The sequence below is a fragment of the Pelophylax lessonae genome (genome assembly GCF_965119305.1).
Source record: "Pelophylax lessonae genome assembly, chromosome: 13".
NCBI classification, from domain to species: Eukaryota; Metazoa; Chordata; class Amphibia; order Anura; family Ranidae; genus Pelophylax; species Pelophylax lessonae.
This window is the reverse complement of record NC_138780.1, coordinates 177614410-177633773: the sequence shown is the minus strand read 5'-3', so window position 1 is coordinate 177633773 and position 19364 is coordinate 177614410. Positions and strand designations below refer to the sequence as shown.

At 45.0% G+C, this 19364-nt stretch overlaps 1 protein-coding gene across 3 annotated transcripts in view; it reads right to left on the bottom strand.

Annotated features, from left to right (window-relative positions):
• The window catches only part of MOK (MOK protein kinase), a 64614-nt gene that overhangs the window by 41591 nt on the left and 3659 nt on the right, over positions 1-19364 (bottom strand). For all 3 annotated transcript variants that reach the window (XM_082242680.1, XM_082242681.1, XM_082242682.1), the window contains exons 2-5: positions 17245-17359; positions 12297-12386; positions 12024-12094; positions 1562-1640 (exon numbers count right to left, since the gene is read on the bottom strand). In XM_082242680.1, coding sequence (XP_082098806.1) covers positions 1562-1640; positions 12024-12094; positions 12297-12386; positions 17245-17359 — 355 coding nt within the window. The remainder of the gene's footprint in view (positions 1-1561; positions 1641-12023; positions 12095-12296; positions 12387-17244; positions 17360-19364) is intronic.

Sequence of the window (19364 nt, the reverse complement as noted above, 5' to 3'; positions counted from 1 at the left end):
CCAAAGGACCCCTTGAATTAATTTTCAGGTCTCAGAGAAACCTGCTAAAATTAAGTCATTGGTGGTAAGTGAGAAGAATGCACCCATTACATTAATGGTGGTCAGTGGGAAGAATGCTCCTTAGATTGGGGGTCAGTGGCAATAATGCTCCTAACATTGGTGGTCAGTGGGAAGACTATTCCTTATATTAGTGGTCAGTGGGAAGAATGCCCCTTACATTGGTGATCAGTGAGAAGAATGCTCCTTACATTGGTGGTCAGTGGGAAGAATGCTCCTTACATTGGTGATCAGTGGGAAGAATGCTCCTTACATTGGTGGTCAGTGGGAAGAATGCTCCTTACATTGGTGATCAGTGGGAAGAATGCTCCTTACATTGGTGGTCAGTGGGAAGAATGCTCCTTACATTGGTGGTCAGTGGGAAGAATGTCCCTTACATTAGAAGTCAGTGGGAAGAATGCCCCTAACATTGGTGATCAGTGGGAAGAATGCCCCTTACATTGGTGGTCAGTGGGAAGAATGTCCCTTACATTGGGGGTCATTGGCAAGAATGCCCCTTACATTGGTGGTTAGTGGGAAGAATGTCCCTTACATTAGCAGTCAGTGGGAAGAATGGCCTTAAAATTGGTGGTCAGTGGGAAGAATTCTCCTTACATTGGGGGTCATTGGCAAGAATGCCCCTTACATTGGAGGTCAGTGGGAAGAATGCTCCTTACATTGGGGGTCCATGGAAAGAATGCCCCTTACATTGGTGGTAAGTGGGAAGAATACTCCTTACATTCAGGGTCACTGGGAAGAATACTCCTTACATTTGAGGTCATTGGGAAGAATGCCCCTTAGATTGGTGATCAGTGAGAAGAATGCTCTTTACATTGGTGGTCAGTGGGAAGAATGCTCTTTACATTGGTGATCAGTGGGAAGAATGCTCTTTACATTGGTGATCAGTGGGAAGAATGCTCCGTACATTGTTGATCAGTGGGATACACTGGTGGGCAGTGGAAAGAATTCTCCTTATATTGGTAGTCAGTGAGAAGAATGCTCCTTACATTGGTGGCCAGTGGGAAGAATCCTCCTTATATTGGGGGTTCGTGGAAAGAATGCCCCTTACGTTCGGGGTCAGTGGGAAGAATTTTGGCTCTGCCAGGTGGTGTTGAACCTAGAACTATGCAGGCACCATCAGATAGGAAATAAATGCGCCACAACCCTTGCAACGTCTGGATGAACCCTGGTTGAGATCGGCTGATATACAGTAGATTGTCCCTATATAGACTTTAAACTGTATCATTAAAGGACAAAAACAGTAATCTTGAAGTCGCAATGTTTTACCACCATACCATCCAGGACCAAAATACCTGCTCTAGAGAGAAGAGGCATCTGGAAGGGGCTGGAAAGTCACAGGTAACAGGTTACTTACTTATGTTGTTATATAACAAGTAATGTCTGAGATTGCTTTTTTTTTTTGGCAGGAATCCCAAAGGACACAAAGTACAGCTCCTCTACCTCATCCCGGATGTACAATCCAGACTTCTACGTAACTAAGAAAACTCAATGCAGTCCAGCCTACCTGTGAATGTGTTCCAGGGACTTGCACAGCTGGTACATATAATTGCGGATTTTATTCTCTGATAATGGGTGTCTTCTCTCTGCAAGATGGAAGTAAAATAAGAATCAGGAGCAGCTCTGGTGACATCTCTGAAACACAAATCATACTGACACAAACCTGTACTACTTATTAAAAAAAACATTATGAACAATACAACAAGAATAAAGCATATTGAACTTGACTTTGTGTAAGAAGATGTTCAATTTGTGCAAAACCTAAAGTCGAACGCCAGCCTCCCCTTCAGTCTGTTGTACCGGCTCCTCTCCTGAACTGAAATGGCTTACTCTGATTTCACTGAACACTGTGAGCTTCTCACAATGTGCATTAGAAGCTGCAGCAAGCCAGATAGAGCCTGCCTCATTTCCTGGCTGGAGAACATCCAGCATCATCTAACCTAGCTTGACAGTCATTGCCCCACCCTATTCATTCACTGGATTGCACCACATGCGGGCATTACCCAGGGTGAGCTGGTGTTTTCAAACAGCTACAGTATGTACAGTCCCTCCCAACAGCCAGGATCTGCCTGCATTCCATAGAGAAGCAAAGAAAGTCTTAAAGTGGTTCTAAAAGCATTTTTTTTTTATGTTAAGCATTCTATGCACTAGGATAAAAAAAACCTCTGTGTGCAGCAGCCCCCTAATACTTACCTGAGCCCCATCTCGATCCAGCGATGTTGCAGGAGAGCCTCGGCTGTCTGGGACTCTCTCTCTTTACTTATTTGGCTGAGACAGCTGCGGGCGCCATTGGCTCCCACTGCTGTCGATCAAAGTCAGTGAGCCAATAAGGAAGGAGAGGGGGCAGGGCTAAGCCACGGCTCCACGTCTAAATGGACACAGAGCAGCGGCTCAACTCGGGTGCCCCCATAGGAAGCTGCTTGTATTGTATTGTGAGTTTTTTCTAATATGGATTTTAATGAGTGTGTATTATATTGCTTTGTAATCAAGTTTTATACACTGAACAAAATTATAAAAACGCAACACTTTTGTTTTTTCCCCCATTTTCCATGAGCTGAACTCAAAGATCTAAAACTTTTTCTATGTGCACAAAAGGCCTACTTCTCTCAAATATTCTTCACAAATCTGTCTAAATCTGTGTTAGTAAGCACTTTTCCTTTGCCGAGATAGTCCGTCCACCTCACAGGTGTGGCGTATCAAGATGCAGATGCTGATGCTGACGGAGCCCTCGCTTACAGCACGAGCTTTGAAGGTTCAGCACGGTACGCTGGACCTTCAGAGCGCATGCCTCAATGACGTCACTGGCTGCATACAGTGGAAATATATCTCCTAAACAGTGCAGGTTTAGGAGATATCCACTGTACTTACAGGGAAGCCTTATTATAGGCTTCCCTGTAGGTACAAGTAAAATAAAGTGAGTTTACAACCACTTTAAAGCTTGTAGGAGGAGTTTTCATTCTCCTCTGACTGTCCTATGAGGCTGCGTGACTCCTCATCCTCTGTCTGGACAGTGCTGATTGGCCCCGTGCTGATCACATGCACCATCCCAAAGAAAAATAAACCTCTCTAGCAATACACACCAAACTGAGCATGTGCAGAGTGCCTCCAAGGCTCTGTTCTATCAGATGGATTGGGGACTGTGGAAGAAGGGGAGGATCATAGAAAACAGGATCAAACAGCCTTTAGATTCCACAGTGAGTATAACAAACATGTTTTACTGCATATACAGACTGATTTTACGGTTGTGGGTTTAGTAAAACTTTAAAGAATAAGTTTGTCTTTTTTCCTAAATTCCACCTCCCCTGTGTATAAATATACTATTAGACCGCATTCACACTGCAGCGGCACGACTCTGCACGACTTTGGGGCGACCTGTGAAGTCCCGTGCACCGCGACTTCGGCCCGACTTGCACGGACTTCATATAATGAATGTCTATGCAAGCCGCTCCGAGGTCACCCCGAAGTAGTACAGGACCCTTTTTCTAAGTCGGAGCGACTTGTGTCACTCCTATTAGAACGGTTCCTGTAGCACTGCATGGACTGCGAGGGACCGCGACTTGTCAGGCTGACAAGTCGCGGTAGTGTGAATGGAGCCTTAGTGTACTTCTTTTTCAGAAATAAAAAAGCTTTTTATTTCTCTTACACACCCCTTACCTCAGTGTCCATCTGGCTGAATAAAAAAATTCTCCATTACTTCCTGGACAGACCTTAGGACATGACACAGCAAGGAGTTCACCAGCTGACCTCATTAGCACACAGCCTGCATCATCTGCCCTCCCCCTCCCAGTACATTACTATCACCCACCATCAGGTGCACTTTTTTCAAATGCAATCAGTGACCACTATTCTCACTAAATATACAGCCATATATTGTTCATTTGGCAGAGTGTGCAGGAGCTGAACGATCAGATAACAGCCTGTGTGAATAGAGCTGTAATACTGAAAACCGAAGAAGTTTGTCCTGGGTTCTGTAATGCTCACCATACACTATATAATCTGATTGTACAATCTCCTTTAGATCTACCATCAACTATGTAATGCAAGGGCCTGCCTGATTGGATACAGAGTGATTGGATATATGATGTGTCCTCCTATTATATTGTGTTGGTAAATCTAAAGGAGATTGTACAAGCAGATTGTATAGTGTATGACCACCTTTATACACCTAAAATAAACAAGTTGCGCTTTCGGTGCCATTATTTGTTAATGGCACACCAAACGCAGAAACAAACACACATTTTGCCACGTGAAAAAACAAGCAAAAGTGCAGCAAAAAACACACAGCAAAAAACGTGCGACATGCTAAAATTTCCCATGAGCTACTTTGCCACGTGTAGCGCAGCCCATTAAAATAATTGGGCTGCCCTATGCGTGTCACGGGAAAAACAATACTATAAATGTGCACTGCCACTATGCTGGATGTGAATGGGGAATGAAAGGGAAATTGGTGTGTTTCCAAACGCATGGCAAACCACACAGAAAATGCGTGGTTTGCCGTGAGTTTCAGAAACAAAAAGCATGGTAAAAAACCCACCACACTACGCTCTAAGTTCTGGAGCTTCTGCACCCAGCTGTGACAGGTTGCGGCTTCACAGCCGGGTGCGCACTGTGCATGCGAGAGTCTTGCTGCACGAGTCACGCTGTGCGTCTTGGTTGGCCGGCGTTCTTCTACAACCACTTATATATTACATAGTTACATAGTAGGTGAGGTTGAATAAAGACAATAGTCCATCCAGTTCAACCTGTGTAGGTGTGTGTGGCCGTAATCATCTCTCATACCCCTGAATGTTCTGATCCTTGACATGTACGTCTAATAGTCTTTTGAAAGCCACCATACTTCCCGCAGAAACCACCTCTTGTGGTAGAGAATTCCACAATCTTGTAGCCCTAACAGTAAAGAACCCCCCACATACTCCGTACACTTCCATATTCCTCCCACTGACACCAATGATGGGGCACTATTCCTCCCACTGATAACAATGATGGGGCATTATTCCTTCCACTGATACCAATGAGGGGGCACTATTCCTCCTTCTGACACCAACAATGAGGCATTATTCCTCCCACTGACACCAACAATGGGGCACTACCCCTGCCACTGACACCAACAATGGGGCACTACCCTTGCCACTGACACCAACAATGGGGCACTACCCCTGCCACTGACACCAACGATGAGACATTATTCCGATCACTAATAACCATTACGGGGCACCATTCCTCTTCCTACTAACCAAAGGCACTATGTAATTTTTTTACTCCCACTGACCACAGCCTGGCCCCCCTAAATTCTAAAGGACAATAAACTGGCCCTTTGTTTAAAAAGTACAAAGTTGATGGCAGATTTAAAGGAGATTGTATAGTATATGGTGAGCTTTACAGAACCCAGGATATACTTCTCCTGTTTTCAATATTACAGCTCTATCCACATAGGCGGTTATCTGATTGCTCAGCTCCTGCACACTCTGCCAAATGAACGATCCATGGCTGTGTATTTAGTGAGAGCGGTATTCACTGATTGCACTAGAAAAATGTGCACCTGATGAAGTGATCTGCTGGAAGGGGGTGAGCAGACACAGGGTGTGTGCTAATAAGGTCAGCTGGTGAGCGCCTTCCTGTGTCACATCCCAAGGTCTATCTAGGAAGTAATGTAGAAGTTTTTTAAAACAGCCAGCTGGACACGGAGGTAAGGGGTGTGTAAGAGAAATAGAAAGATGTTTTATTTCTGCAAAGGAAGTACACTGATGGTATATTGGTACATAGGGGAGCTGGAATTTAGAAAAAAAATAGTGAACTTATCCTTTAAAAAAAACAATTAATGCCAGAAAAGTGGTGCAGCGGCTTTATTGAACTACCCCTGGTGGGAATAAATCCCAGCATGCAAGGTGCCCTTCTTTCTCCTCTCAGTAAGTGGGGAGGTATGGGACTGCACATTGTTTAAATTTCAGAATACACTGTATAAGCCGACATAATGTTATCCTTGGAAAATGGAAAGCATTTATTATGTACTGTATTGCACAGGCAATAATAAAAAGCTTTTCTATGCACAGTGTAATAAAAGCTACAGCTATTGAATATAAAAGTGCTCCATTCACAACAAGTAAATAAGTGAATGATTAACTCACAATGTTCTTCCCTGTTCTCAGAGCAAACAATCGGAGAGGCACAGGGCACCGCCATTGAGATCTCCCTACAAAGAGCTTTCAGGTTTCCAGGATAAACATGTACATACAGAGAATTCAGATTTCTTTATTCAGCAGCAGCAGCTGTTCTGTACATAGCAACAGAATGGAACCTCGTATGACATATGCAAAGCTTTATTCTAGTTACTTATAGCTTTATTCAGTGTAGAAATGTTGGGGTGTGTAATAGTATTGTGTAAAGCACAGAAACCCGTAGCAACCAAACACATTGTACTTCAGCTGGGTTCACATACAGTATATGCAGGGCTAGTTTCTGTGCAGAGTCTGGTGCGATTTCTATTCAGTGGTTCAGGTTTTTTATAATACTTACCTGCTCTTTGTAATGGTTTTGCATAGAGGAGCCCCGATCCTCCTCTTCTCGGGTCCCTCGACGGCGCTCCTGGCCTCTCTCCCCTGCCCCCACAGCAAGCAGCTTGCTCTAAATGAGGCCTTCATCCACGTCATCCCTAAATCTGGGAAGGACCATGGGGACTGTGTTAATTACCATCCAATCTCACTCATTAATGTGGATCTCAAGTTGATGACTAAAGTCTTAGCGAATCGTATGAATACTTTTCGAACCAGATACATCCATCCAGACCAGGTGGGGTTTGTACCCAATAGACAGGCCCCTGACCAAACTCAACGATTAATAGACATAATATCAGTGATACAATCCAACTGGGATAAAGGTGGACCCAGGTAGGGTATGCCTTGGTCATTAGGCTTTTGATCCCCTGTCATGGGATTACCTATTCTATGGACTTAAAGCCTATGGATTTTGCCCAAAGTTCTTGACGGTACTACAGACCCTTTATAGCGCACCCACCGCTAAGATCTTGGTAAAAGGGTATGGCTCACAACAAATAGATATTCACAGGGGCACCTGACAAGGATGCCCCCTATCCCCTATTTGATGTATATTAGCCCTGGAACCTCTAGCTATTAAACTTAGGCTCCGTCCTGATATGAAGGGCACACATTGTGGGTATTCGGAACACAAGTTGATGGTATTCTCCTGCTTCTTTCCTCCCCATCCACGCCTCTCCCAAATCTATACCAAGCATTGCGCCATTTCTCCATTATTTCGGGCCTGTCTGTTAATCATTCAAAATCGGTTGCCTTAAATTTAACATTGGACGCAGTCACACAAATACAACAAACATTTCCTTTTAAATGGCAGATGAAGGCTCTTCCATATTTAGGTATCTCTCTGATCCCTACTCTAGATACTTTATATCAGGAAAATTACCCTCCATTATACAGAAAGATGATAGCGGATCTTCAAAGATGGGATAATAATCCCCCATCATGGTTCGGTAGACTGTACACGATCAAGATGAATCTTTTGCCAAGGTTATTGTACCTATTCAGAAGGCTTCCCATATCAATTAGTATGCCAGGTCTACGTGAATTTCAAAATAAAGTTTGAAATTTATATGGGGGAAAAAAGAGACTTTGGGTGAACAACACACCCTATACACACCCAAACTGAGAGGCGGCTGGGAGTTCCAGACCTCCCCAAATATTTTTATGAAGCAGGGGCGTAACTACAGGGGTTGCAATCGCTACCGGGCCCCATGCTCCAGGGGGCCCGGTACCAAACCAGTGGGTGAACTTCTAGGATCTCAAAGGTCACACTTGCGACCGGGCCCTGGCATTTCACCACTGTGGGGAGGCCCCAAGATTGCAGGAAGGGGGCCCACTGCAGAACTTGTGAAAGGATCCTGATGCGGGACCATAATAAAAGGCCATGCAATGAGATTAAAGAGCCCCAGGATTAGTGGGAAGAGCCCCGGGCTTGAAGGGAAGGGCCCCGGCCAGGGGTCTGGGGGGCCCTTCATAGTTTCTTGCATCGGGGCCCTGAAGGTTCTAGTTACGCCTCTGTTATGAAGCACAAGTAATTTGCTACCATTCTTCATGATACCAACCTTCTTGGGTGAAAATAGAATCCTCCCTGGACCCCACAAAACCAATTAGTCACTTATTGTGGCCGAGATCTAAAGACAGACCAATCATGCTCTGTCCCTAATTCTCATTAAACCTATGGGACTCATTAACGAAACCGTATGGCTTCAAGTCCCCACACACTCCCATGGCTCCCCTACTTAGCAACCCTGATTTCATCCCGGGTCTAAATCCCCATATCTTTTCCTGATGGACACACAAGGGACTGATACGCATAGCTGACATTTGTGATAATAGAGGGATCTTATCTAAAGAAACTTTACGAGACAAATACCAACTTCTAAACTCAGAATTTTTTCATTATATCTGTAAATTTTTTGAAGTCCCTACAGAGTAAATCTGATCTCACCACCTCTACCTCAATGGAGTATTTGTGTATTTGTGTAAATCTTACAATAAACTCACTGGCCATATTTCCAAAATCTACAATATATTGTCTTCTAAATCGGAATAATTATTTTATATGATAAAAAGGGAACAAGACTTATGAGACGTTCGAATTAGATGAATGGTTCCGAATGGCCCAGGGTGCTTTGAGATCACACATAATTACTTCTATGCAGTGCTGTATTTTGGCCTAGGCCAACAAGGCCCAGGCCTAGGGCAGAACTTTGCAGGGGGGGCAGCAAAAAAGCCACCCCCTCCACCTGAGACTATTGGCCACTGATTGCTAGAGCCTCCTCTCTCACCCTCTCTCTCTCATCACCCCCCCCCCTCTCTCTCTCTCATCCCTCTCTCTCTCTCTCTCATCCCCCTCTCTCTCTCTCATCCCCCTCTCTCTCATCCCCCTCTCATCCGTTAAAAAAGGAGTGAGGCAAATTTACATGGGGGGGAACCCAATTTTAGTCTTGCCTAGGGCAGCACAAAACCAAAATACACCACTGCTTCTATGATAAAAGCAAATTATAAAGTTTTGATGAGATGGTACATGGTCCCAGTGAGAGTAGCGGCGTATGTTGCAGGGGCCTCTTGGTGGTCCTGTCCAAAAGTATTGATATTTATCATATTGTCTACTCACTTACACAGGTGAATTTAAATAATCGCCACAGCAAGCTCTTCTTGGACATCCAGTTAAAGGAATGCCAAGACGGACAGGAAAACCTAGAGCCTTCATTTTTACTGCAGCCAGGTTAGCAATAGCCAGATCCTGGAGGACACCTACAATCCCTTTTGACTTGGTGAAAAACAAGTTGTCATGGATTATGGGGAACGAACGCCTCTCGGCAATCTCATTGGACAAACAAGCTTTATCTGAAAAAGTTTGGGAACCCTGGATCAAAAACTTGTCTGACCCCTTGTATGCTGCCGGGGATCCGATGGATATATATCATGGAGTGCATCTTCTTTCTCTTAGTAATCTTTCTTCTCTCTTTCTTTTCGGTTACTCCTTTTCCTGTACTCAACTCTGTAGAACCAGGGAGACGTTGCTAAATCTATTGCACTGAACAGAACATTGAAGGGATGGCTGAAACCCCTGGTTAAGGGGCATATACAGTGGCTAGTGGTACCGAATCTCTTCGAATCCACCAAAGTTGGGAAAGGGGACATCGACCCTATAGCCACTTTATCGTGGTCCTCTCTCTCTCCTTATCTAGTTTTTTTTTTTTTTTGGAGAAGCGATGGATACACCGACAGCTCTCTTGTGCCACTAACATGTTACAGGAATGTTATTTTATGCATCTTCCTCTTACTTGACATGGTTCATCAAGTAAAGTGCAGTAATAGAAGTGCAGGCTAGATGATGGGAAAAATACTCTTTCCAAAATGTTTATTGTGTAATGATGCAGCTCTATGCAATACTGTTAAAGCTCTTTAATGTATTTCTGTCTTGAAAACTTCAATAAAAATCATTGAAACAGAAGGTAAAAAATTCTTCTGTGTGCTTTTCCCCCTCAAAGCCCTCCATCCCAATACTCACTTGAACCACCTCTCGATCCAGCGATGTGCACTGGAGCCCTCGGATGTCGCGGTCTCTTTCTCCTCATTGGCTGAGACACAGAAGCAGGAGCCAGTGTTGCCCACTGCTATCAATCACAGCCAGAGAGCCAATGAGAAAAAATTGGGGGGCAGGGCTGTGCTCCATTTCTACGTGTCTTATGGATGCATAGGGGGCTCAGAAGCAAGCATGCGCCAGTGCCCCATAGCAAGCAACTTGCTATTAGGGGCACGAGCCAGGAGCGCCAGCAGGGGACCTGAAAAGAGAAGGATCGGGGCTGTTCTGTGCAAAACCACTGCACAGACCAGGTAAGTATAACATGTTTGTGATGAAAAAAAAAAAAAAAACAACAACATTTTTTAAAATCACTAACCCAATCACTAAAATCTCATATAACCCTTAAAATGTCAGTGACTTCCAAAGTCATTTTTAATATTCTTGATATCTGCAACTTTCATTAAAGACATAAAAACAATACCTGGTGATCTTACCATGAAGGTCCATGTTCAGGTACTTTCTGTTATAAGGTGACAACAGTCCCTGTCTTCTGTGTTCCTGCATTGTCACCTTATCACACAGGCATTTGATGGAGACTACAAGAAAATGACAAGCGAAGGGTGCACTGACCTGGTGCATTACCTCTAAAAAAGTTTATTAAAATAAAAGAAGGAAGGACCCTCTTCCTCAGAGCCAAAGTTGCCACTGACTCAGAGGGTCCTCCCTCGAAACGCGTAAGTTAAACAAGGTTGTGAGGACGCCATCACGCTATCCAGCAGTAGAGAAGTGTCCTGGAAGCGAGCCGTCCCTATTTCCTACATGCTTGTACACATCCTATGTTTGTGAGTATATTGTACGCTACCTTCTTTGATTTTGATAAACTTTTTAAGTGGTAATGCACAAGGTCGGTGCGCCCTTCTCTTGTCGTTTTCTTGTAGTGCTTTTTCTATACCCTTGGTCCTGAGGAGGGCAGCAAGACTGCTCAATTTTTGTGCCTAAAAAAACACCTAGATCATTTACCTTTCCGCACACCACTCGAGTGCAGGAGAGATACTGTTATTTGATGGAGACTAAAAGTGGCCTGTTTCAACACACATTAAGGCTACATTCACACCTCTGCATTTTGAATCACGGGCAGATTTGCAGCAATTCTGCCCGCATTTTCAAAACGCCCAGGTGTGAAAGACAAATCGCAGAATGCACATTTCAGATGCCATTCATTTGAATGGCACCTAAAATCAAGGTGCGGTTCTGCCGCAATTGTCACACGATAAATTGCGCTGCAATTGTTGAAAACCGCATCTTGTGAAGCATGTCCCCCAAAAAAAGCTTCTGAACTTTTTTGGGCGACAAGATTCACGCGATGCGGTTTGCCGCAATTACAGCATGATTTATCGTGTGACAATCGCGGCTGAACCGCACTACGATTTTAGGTGCCATTCACATGATTGGTATCTCAAATCTGCGTTGTCCGATTTGTCATTCACACCTGGGCGTTTTGAAATTGCGGGCAGAACGATTCAAAAAGCTGAGGTGTGAATGCAGCCTACATGGGCATTGTCCACTGTTGTCACCACCAGGAAACCTGGGAAATGCCATGCGGCCATAACTCGAGTGCATGTAGACAGAAAGAGGCTGCAAAAGTTAGCAGCACTGGGATAAAAAAAAAAAAGAAAGAAAAAAACATAAATTATTTTAAAAAATAGATAGAATTTAGCACACTAAATGTCTTCCAGGGTTTACATCTATGCAACTACTTTAGAAATGTAATGCGTAAAGCCGAATTTACATAAATCCCTGCATTCTAGCTTTGTTGCGAGCAGGAGATGGAATTGGGTATGCTGAAGGACAGTGCGATAAGACTTCTAATGGCAGGATTTATTTACCTCTTATCAGCTCGTAGATATTCATGTCCATCAATTCACAAATCAGAGCCAGGCATCCCGATTTCCTGTCACTGGAACACAGAAAAGCATCCAGAATAATCCACAAAGATTAACCGTGACTCAGAATCACAGATCCACAAACTGTGAAAGAGGATCACCTGCTTTTTAGATCCAAATGTAATTGAAAATACACGTGCTTTGCAACAAGAATCAATAAAAAAAAAAAAATAAAAATGATTTCACAGAAAATAAGCAGAAAAATAGAATACGTACAAAAGCACTTCATGTAAAGCCAGGATATTAGGGTGTGGGCTCAGCCTCCTTAGCGCTTGGATTTCTCTCAAATTATTCACTTGCTCCGTGCTTGAGATATGAAATAAATAATAACAGATTGTCATTACTGGGATTTTTGTTGCATCTTTTTTTTTTTTTAACATATTTTTTTTAAATGACAGAAATAAAATAGAAGGTACACATAGGGGCTTTTTTAAAGCGGAGTTCCGGGCACAGAAAACATTTTTCAGTGAACATACCCCCGGGACAGTCAGGGCTAGCACATTCCACAATGGCTAGCCTCTGATCTGTCCCGGTTCGCACTTACCTGCAAGATGAAATACTCACTTATAAAATTTCTTCCACAGCGTTGCCATCTCTCTTGTGGGCAGCTGAAGCTGGCGCGGTCCTCTTCTGCGTCTTCTTCCGCGTCCTCTTCTCCCAGAATGCGCCTGCACCGCCCCCTCTCGTCACTTCCGTTGCGGCGCCGCATTCCTCCACAGCTTCTGGGCATGCCCAGAAGCTGTTTAGCAGGGGAATGCCGCGTCGCCCCGGAAGTGACGAGCGGGGCCGGTGCCGTCGCATTGATTCCTGGGAGCGATGACGTTCAGCTCCCAGGAATCATCGCGAGACAGGAAGTGACGGCGGAGCCGCAGCGCTGAGGGAGGAAGTACTCTGAGGTGAGTATTTTCGATCTTCAATTACAAGGTGAGTAAAAAGAAAAAAAAGAACCTAACTATCCAATTCCTTCTCAGGTGATGGAGAACTAGCGGACGGGCACAAAAAAAAAAAAGATCGATTTTGTGCCCAGAACTCCGCTTTAACTAGAAAGAGGAATGAACAAACTGCTAAATGCCATGAGCATGGCAAAAAAGAATCAGAATCCCATCTTGTACGAATTTGGATCTAAGTTGACCTTTTTTCTTAAAGCGGAGTTCCGGCCTCAAAATCGAAAAAAATCGATTTTGGGCCATCCGCTTGCTGATTGCAACCTGAAAAAGAAATGGATGCTCCCAATTTTTTTTTTTTTGGGGTAACTTACCTTGATATTGAAGAAAATATACTCACCTTCCTTCCACTTCTTCCCTCTGCGGCCGAGGCCCGCGCCATCTCTTCCGTTTGCGATGATTCCTGGGAGCTGAACGTCATTGCTCCCAGGAGTCAATGCGCCTGCACCGGCCCCCGATCGTCACTTCCGGTGCAAGCACGGCATTGCCTGCTATACAGCTTCTGGGCATTCCCAGAAGCTGTGCAGGAATGCCGCGCCTGCACTGGAAGTGGCGAGCAGAGCCGGTGCAGTGCATTGTGGGACTCCGACATCACGGAAGAGGGCGCGCTGGCATCAGCTGCCCACACCTGAGATGTCAGTGCTGGAGAAGAACTTTTCAAGGGAAGTATTTCTTCTTCCAGGTAAGTGCGACCCGGGACAGTTCAGAGGCTATCCATTGTGGAATGTACTAGCCCTGACTGTCCCGGGGGTATTTTTTACCAAAATTTGACCCAGAGGCCGGAACTTTAAAGCTGAATTCCAGGAATTTGGCCACTCTGTAAAAAGTGCAGGCACACTGTGATTGTAAGCGATCCATTCAGATTAATGAATGAATGAATGAAATCAAAGAAATGAAAGGCAAAACATTTTTGTAAAGATGTAAAAAAAAAAAAAACACTATAAATACTTTTTTTTCCCTTTTTAATAAGTAAACGAATTCCCTCATAAGAGCTGAGGGGAGGAGAAGCAGCAGTACACTGAGCTTCCCAGTGACAAGCTGTGTAGGGGGGGGGGGGGGCATGTCAGGACAAGTTTGATCATTGGAGGAGAGCAGGCTGAGTTCCCATATTAGGAATATGAAATGTTGGGGTAACAAATATTTTAAGTCCAAGGGCTGGATGACATCACCTGGGCTTATGGCTCTGATTTAAATTTGACAGGTTATTCACCCTGCCGGAAAGTCTGAGGATCTGAGAGTAGAGAAACACACAGAGCAGCTATTCCCACCCCTCCCATCTGCTGTCCATTCACAGAAGCCTTTGTACTGTATTTTGTGTTCACATAATACCAAGGCTTCTGTGATCAGGGAGGTCGAGGGCCAGGCATAGCAGCTTCAATGACTCTCCCGGAAGACATGGGAGGGTGACGCTCAGAAGGATCAGCATCACCCTCCCATGTATTCCGGGAGTACTATAAAGTTGTAAGATATAGTGTGCCTTCTTTTTATACAAAGGAGCTAAATTCCTGGAATTCAGCATTATATTTTGGAGGGAGCAGGGAAGGGTTAGAACCTCAGGCAGATTTTTATTTTTGCCCCCAATTTAGAAGGCTTTTCCCTTATTATCTGTCCTAATGAGAGTTGTTAAAGTGATATTAAAAGGCTTATTTTTAATAACAAACATGTTATACTTACCTGCTCTGTGCAGTGGTTTTGCACAGAGCAGTCCTGATCGTCCTCTTCTCGGGTCCCCTACCGACACTCCTGGCCCCTCCCTCCTGCCGAGTGCCCCCAGAGCAAGCAGCTTACTATAGGGACACCCGAGCAGGATCGCTCTAGATGCCATTGAGGAGGAAAAACCCAGGAGAGCCGATGCTGTTGTGCACATTGCTGGATTGAGATGAAGCTCAGGTAAGTATTGGGGGGGGGGGGTTCTACTGCACACAGAAGGTTTTTTACTTTTATGCGTAGAAAACAAAGCAGCTGCGCAGCCTACATTAACAAGTCAGGCAAATGCACGCCAAGGGATTCTGGGGCTGCCATGTTTGCATTAGCACCAGCAGTAAGAAATACAGGGGTGCCTGGCAAGTAAATGTTGCATGGCCAGATCAAGGGGGGTGCTGGAGTGGGCTGCGTCCCCCCCACTCCCTCAAAGCCCCCCTGTCCTAAACTCCCTCACCTCCCTATACAGCACATACATAGGCTACATTCACACCAGCGATAAGGGTTGGGAGTAGCAGCAGTTCCTCCTACGGCTCTCAGCGGGGGAAGTGTGGCCTGTTAACTATAATGACAGTTCGCCGGCAGCTGCACCTATTCACAAATAGGTGTGACCGCGGTGACCTGTCATTTTAATGAATGAGCCCGGCGGCTGCACCTAGCTGCTGAGAGCCACAGAAGGAACTGCTCATCAGCTATCCTTATTATTAGTGGATTTTATGTGTGGCCCAAGACAATTTCTCTTCTTCCAATGTGGCCCAGGAAGGTCAAAAGGTTGAACACCCCTGCTTTATACTAAGGTGACCAGATACTCAAAATGACAGCCGGGGACACCCTACTGGTCACCCACTTCTATTGAGGGTGGGGCATGGGGTTGGAATAATAGCAGCATGCAAAATGCGCCACACCAATTGATGGGTTTGGCCGAATTGTATTGAAAGAGGGAGGAGCTTTAAAGGGTATGGTTTAGCAATACCTGATGCTGTATGTCAGCCTTTTTCAACCAGAGTGCCTTGAGGTTTTTTCAGGGGTGCCTTGGCAAAATACCTAAAAACTGATTAAAAATTGTATACAAGCCAGCAGGTGGATCAAGCCTGTCTGTCTAGTTACACAAAACTTAGGTTTTTCATTATGCACCATTATGACTTTATAGACACTGGCATCCTAACAACCATTGACATCATTAGTTAATAAGGAAGAGGTTTTGTTGCCTCCACAGCATCCTTGTTTGACCCTCCTGTGCCCCTCTCCCTCAGCACTGGGGTGACATTAACTGACTGATGGAGAAAAATTGAGGGAGAAGAGAAACATTAGAATACTAGTCAGTGCCAGATTGCAAAAGTGTATTTGCTTTGGAAGAATAAATCACCTCTAAAGTTGGGTGACCAACACGTGGATGTTGCTACACTGAGTAAAACTATTAGAATAGATTTTTTACATTTTAGAATGGGGGTGCCTCCATAATTTTAAGGTGTGCCTTGAGATTATCTAAAATTTTAAAGGGTGCCCCAACTGAAAAAACGTTGAGAAACACTGTAGTAAGTCAACAGTGCAGGCCCAGGTGTGCACTGCAGGTCACCGTCACAAGCAAGCGCAAAGCGGCAAATATACGACATTCTTACCTTCTGCAACAAAGTCTGCACAAGCCAAGAGGGGAGGGACTAAAAAGACCATGTAAAATCAATATGTAATATTATCAATAACCCGGGATACAGCTGGTAGCAGGCACACCCCTCCCATCCCTTCTCCAGCTCTAGGCCAATCACAGAAATGCTAAGACGGATTATCCTGCAGCCGCCCCAGCCAGGGAGGTCATTAGTAATGCTGAACAGAAATCAAGGACACATTATTTTAGCTGGCGATGAAATTAGGGACATTCCTTTTTTCTGGGAATAGTCCCCTAAAATCAGTGACTGTCCCCGGAAACCGGAAATGTCTGGTCACTCTATACGAGGCTTCTGGGCCCAATGCCTTCCTGTATTGGGTACAGTAATGCCTCGTTTCCACTGAGCGGTACGGTTCGGTACAGTTCAGTACGGTTCAGTACGGTTCGGTTCGGTACACCTTGATCAGGCTTGCGTTTCCACCGCCAACAGTACCTCAGCTCAACAGTACCTCAACAGTGTAGCTCCACCCTGTTGGTACAGTACTAATGTGCTTGGCACCCCAACGAAAGGGTCCCAAAAAAGTGGTACGGTTCGGTACAGTTCAGTACGGTTCGGAACGGTACACCTTGATCAGGCTTGCATTTCCACCGTCAACAGTACCTCAGCTTAACAGTACCTCAAAGGTGTAGCTCCACCCTGTTGGTACGGTACTAATGTGCTTTGTACCCCAACAAAAGGGTCCCAAAAAAGTGGTACAATACAGTTTGGAATTAGGGTACCATTCACAACTTTTGACAATGGAAACGGCAAAAATTGCGTACCGTACCGAGCCGAACCGTACCGCTCAGTGGAAACGAGGCATTAGAGCTTAGATACACCTCTGAACACAACATAAATCCTCCAAGCCGGGCGTACCTTTTAAAAAGTTGCTTCATCTTCTTACATGCGTAGTAGTTTCCATCTTTTAAACTTTGGGCCTTGACCACTTCCGAAAAGGTCCCTTCACCTATTTTATTAATTGTCTTATACTCTGGAATAAAACACAAAAAAATTAAAAGCTGTGATTTTTTTTTTTTTTTTTTACAAAGTCATAGTTAAATACTGAACAAAATATAAGCACAACACTTTTTTGCCCCCATTTTTCATGGGCTGAACTCAAAGATCTAAGAAAACCAGGATTCATCCGCAAAGAGAACATCTCTCCAAAGTGCCAGACGCCATTAAATGTTAGCATTTGTCCACTCAAGTCGGTTACGACGACGAACTGCAGTCGGGTGGAGACCCCGATGAGGACGACGAGCATGCAGATGAGCTTCCCTAAGATGGTTCCTAACAGTTTGTGCAGAAATTCTTTGGTTATGCATACCGATTGTTTCAGCTGCTGTCCGGGTGGCTGGTCTCAGGGGATCTTGGAGGTGAAGATGCTGGAGGTGAAGGTCCTGGACTGGTGTGGTTACACGTGGTCTGCGGTTGTGAGGCCGGTTGGATGTACTGCCAATTTCTCAAAAACGCCTTTGGAAACGGCTTATGGTAGAGAAATGAACATTCAATTCACGGGCAACAGCTCTGGTGGACATTCCTGCAGTCAGCATGCCAATTGCACGCTCCCTCAAAACTTGCGACATCTGTGGCATTGTGCTGTGTGATAAAACTGCACATTTAAGGCCCCTTTCACACAGTCCGTCAGGTGGACTCCGTTTTTCTCAGCGGGGGAATCGATCTGCCGATCCCCCACTGAGCAGGAGAATGGCAGCTCTGTCTCCACGCTGTGTGCGGAGACAGAGCTGTCAGGTCCCCATGCATCTCTATTGGGGAATCGGATGAGAACGGACCGTCTGTCCATTCTCATCCGATCCGATCTGCCAGACGGATGGAAAATAGGGTTTCCATCCGTCCGGTTTTGACGGATCAGATCGGATGTCAGCGGACATGTCTCTGCTGACATCCGATGCCCCATAGAGATGCATGGGGCATCCGTTCAGATCTGCCTGAAAAGCAGACAGGCGGATCTGAACGGACTCCCTGTGTAAAGGGGCCTTAGAGTGACATTTTATTGTGGCCAGCCTAAGGCACCCCGGTGCAATAATCATGCTGTCTAATCAACATCTTGATATGCCACACCTGTGAGTTGGATGGATTATCTCCGCAAAGGAGAAGTACTCAATAACACAGATTAAGCCTGGGTTCACACTGGGGTGGCTTAAAGTGCAGGAACCTTTTTCAAAGTCGGAACGAGTTGAGTTGCTCCGATTAGAATGGTTCCATTGCACTGAATTAAGCGACTTGTCAGGTGGCTAAGTCGCCTGACAAGTTGCCCCAGTGTGAACCAGGACTTAGGGTCCTTTCACACGAGCGGTGCGCTCGGCAGACTCTGTTTTTCTCAGCGGGGATCCGAGCAGGCGGATGACAGCGCCGTCTCTGCTTACTTTGCAGAGACAGAGCTGTCAATGGAACGGAGCTGTCTATGAGAGATCGTATGAAAACGGACCGCCTGTCCGTTTTCATCCGATCCGATCCTCCAGACAGATGGAAAATAGGGTTTCCATCCGTCCAGATTTCACAGACGGAATCATGTGATGTCTGACACCGCTGAAGTGTGAACCGCCACTAAAGCTGATTTGGTTAAGCTTGCAAAATTGCAAATTTAATATAATGTAGAGGAAATTATAGCTGAAGTTTAATCTGCTTATATTTTGCCTTCCCTGGTTCCCCCTTCCTGCTTTCACCAACATGATAATTAAATCCTAAAATAATTTTTATATGTAATGTTTTCATTACATACCTTCTGTTAGTCCCAGTGATGTCATCACGGAGTCTCGGTGCTTATCTGTGCAGGTGGATCATGTCGGGTAGGAGAGGCTGTACATCTCTTCCTGACAACATTCCAGCACCCAAAGACCTCAGCCCCGATGCAAGCTGTGTGTTGGCTTTTGGGAGGAGTTATGCAAATACACTATATTGTCAAAAGTATTTTTTTTTTTTTGAGCCCGTGGTGTGTGAAACACACTCAAAAGACTTACACCCGGTGCATAAAA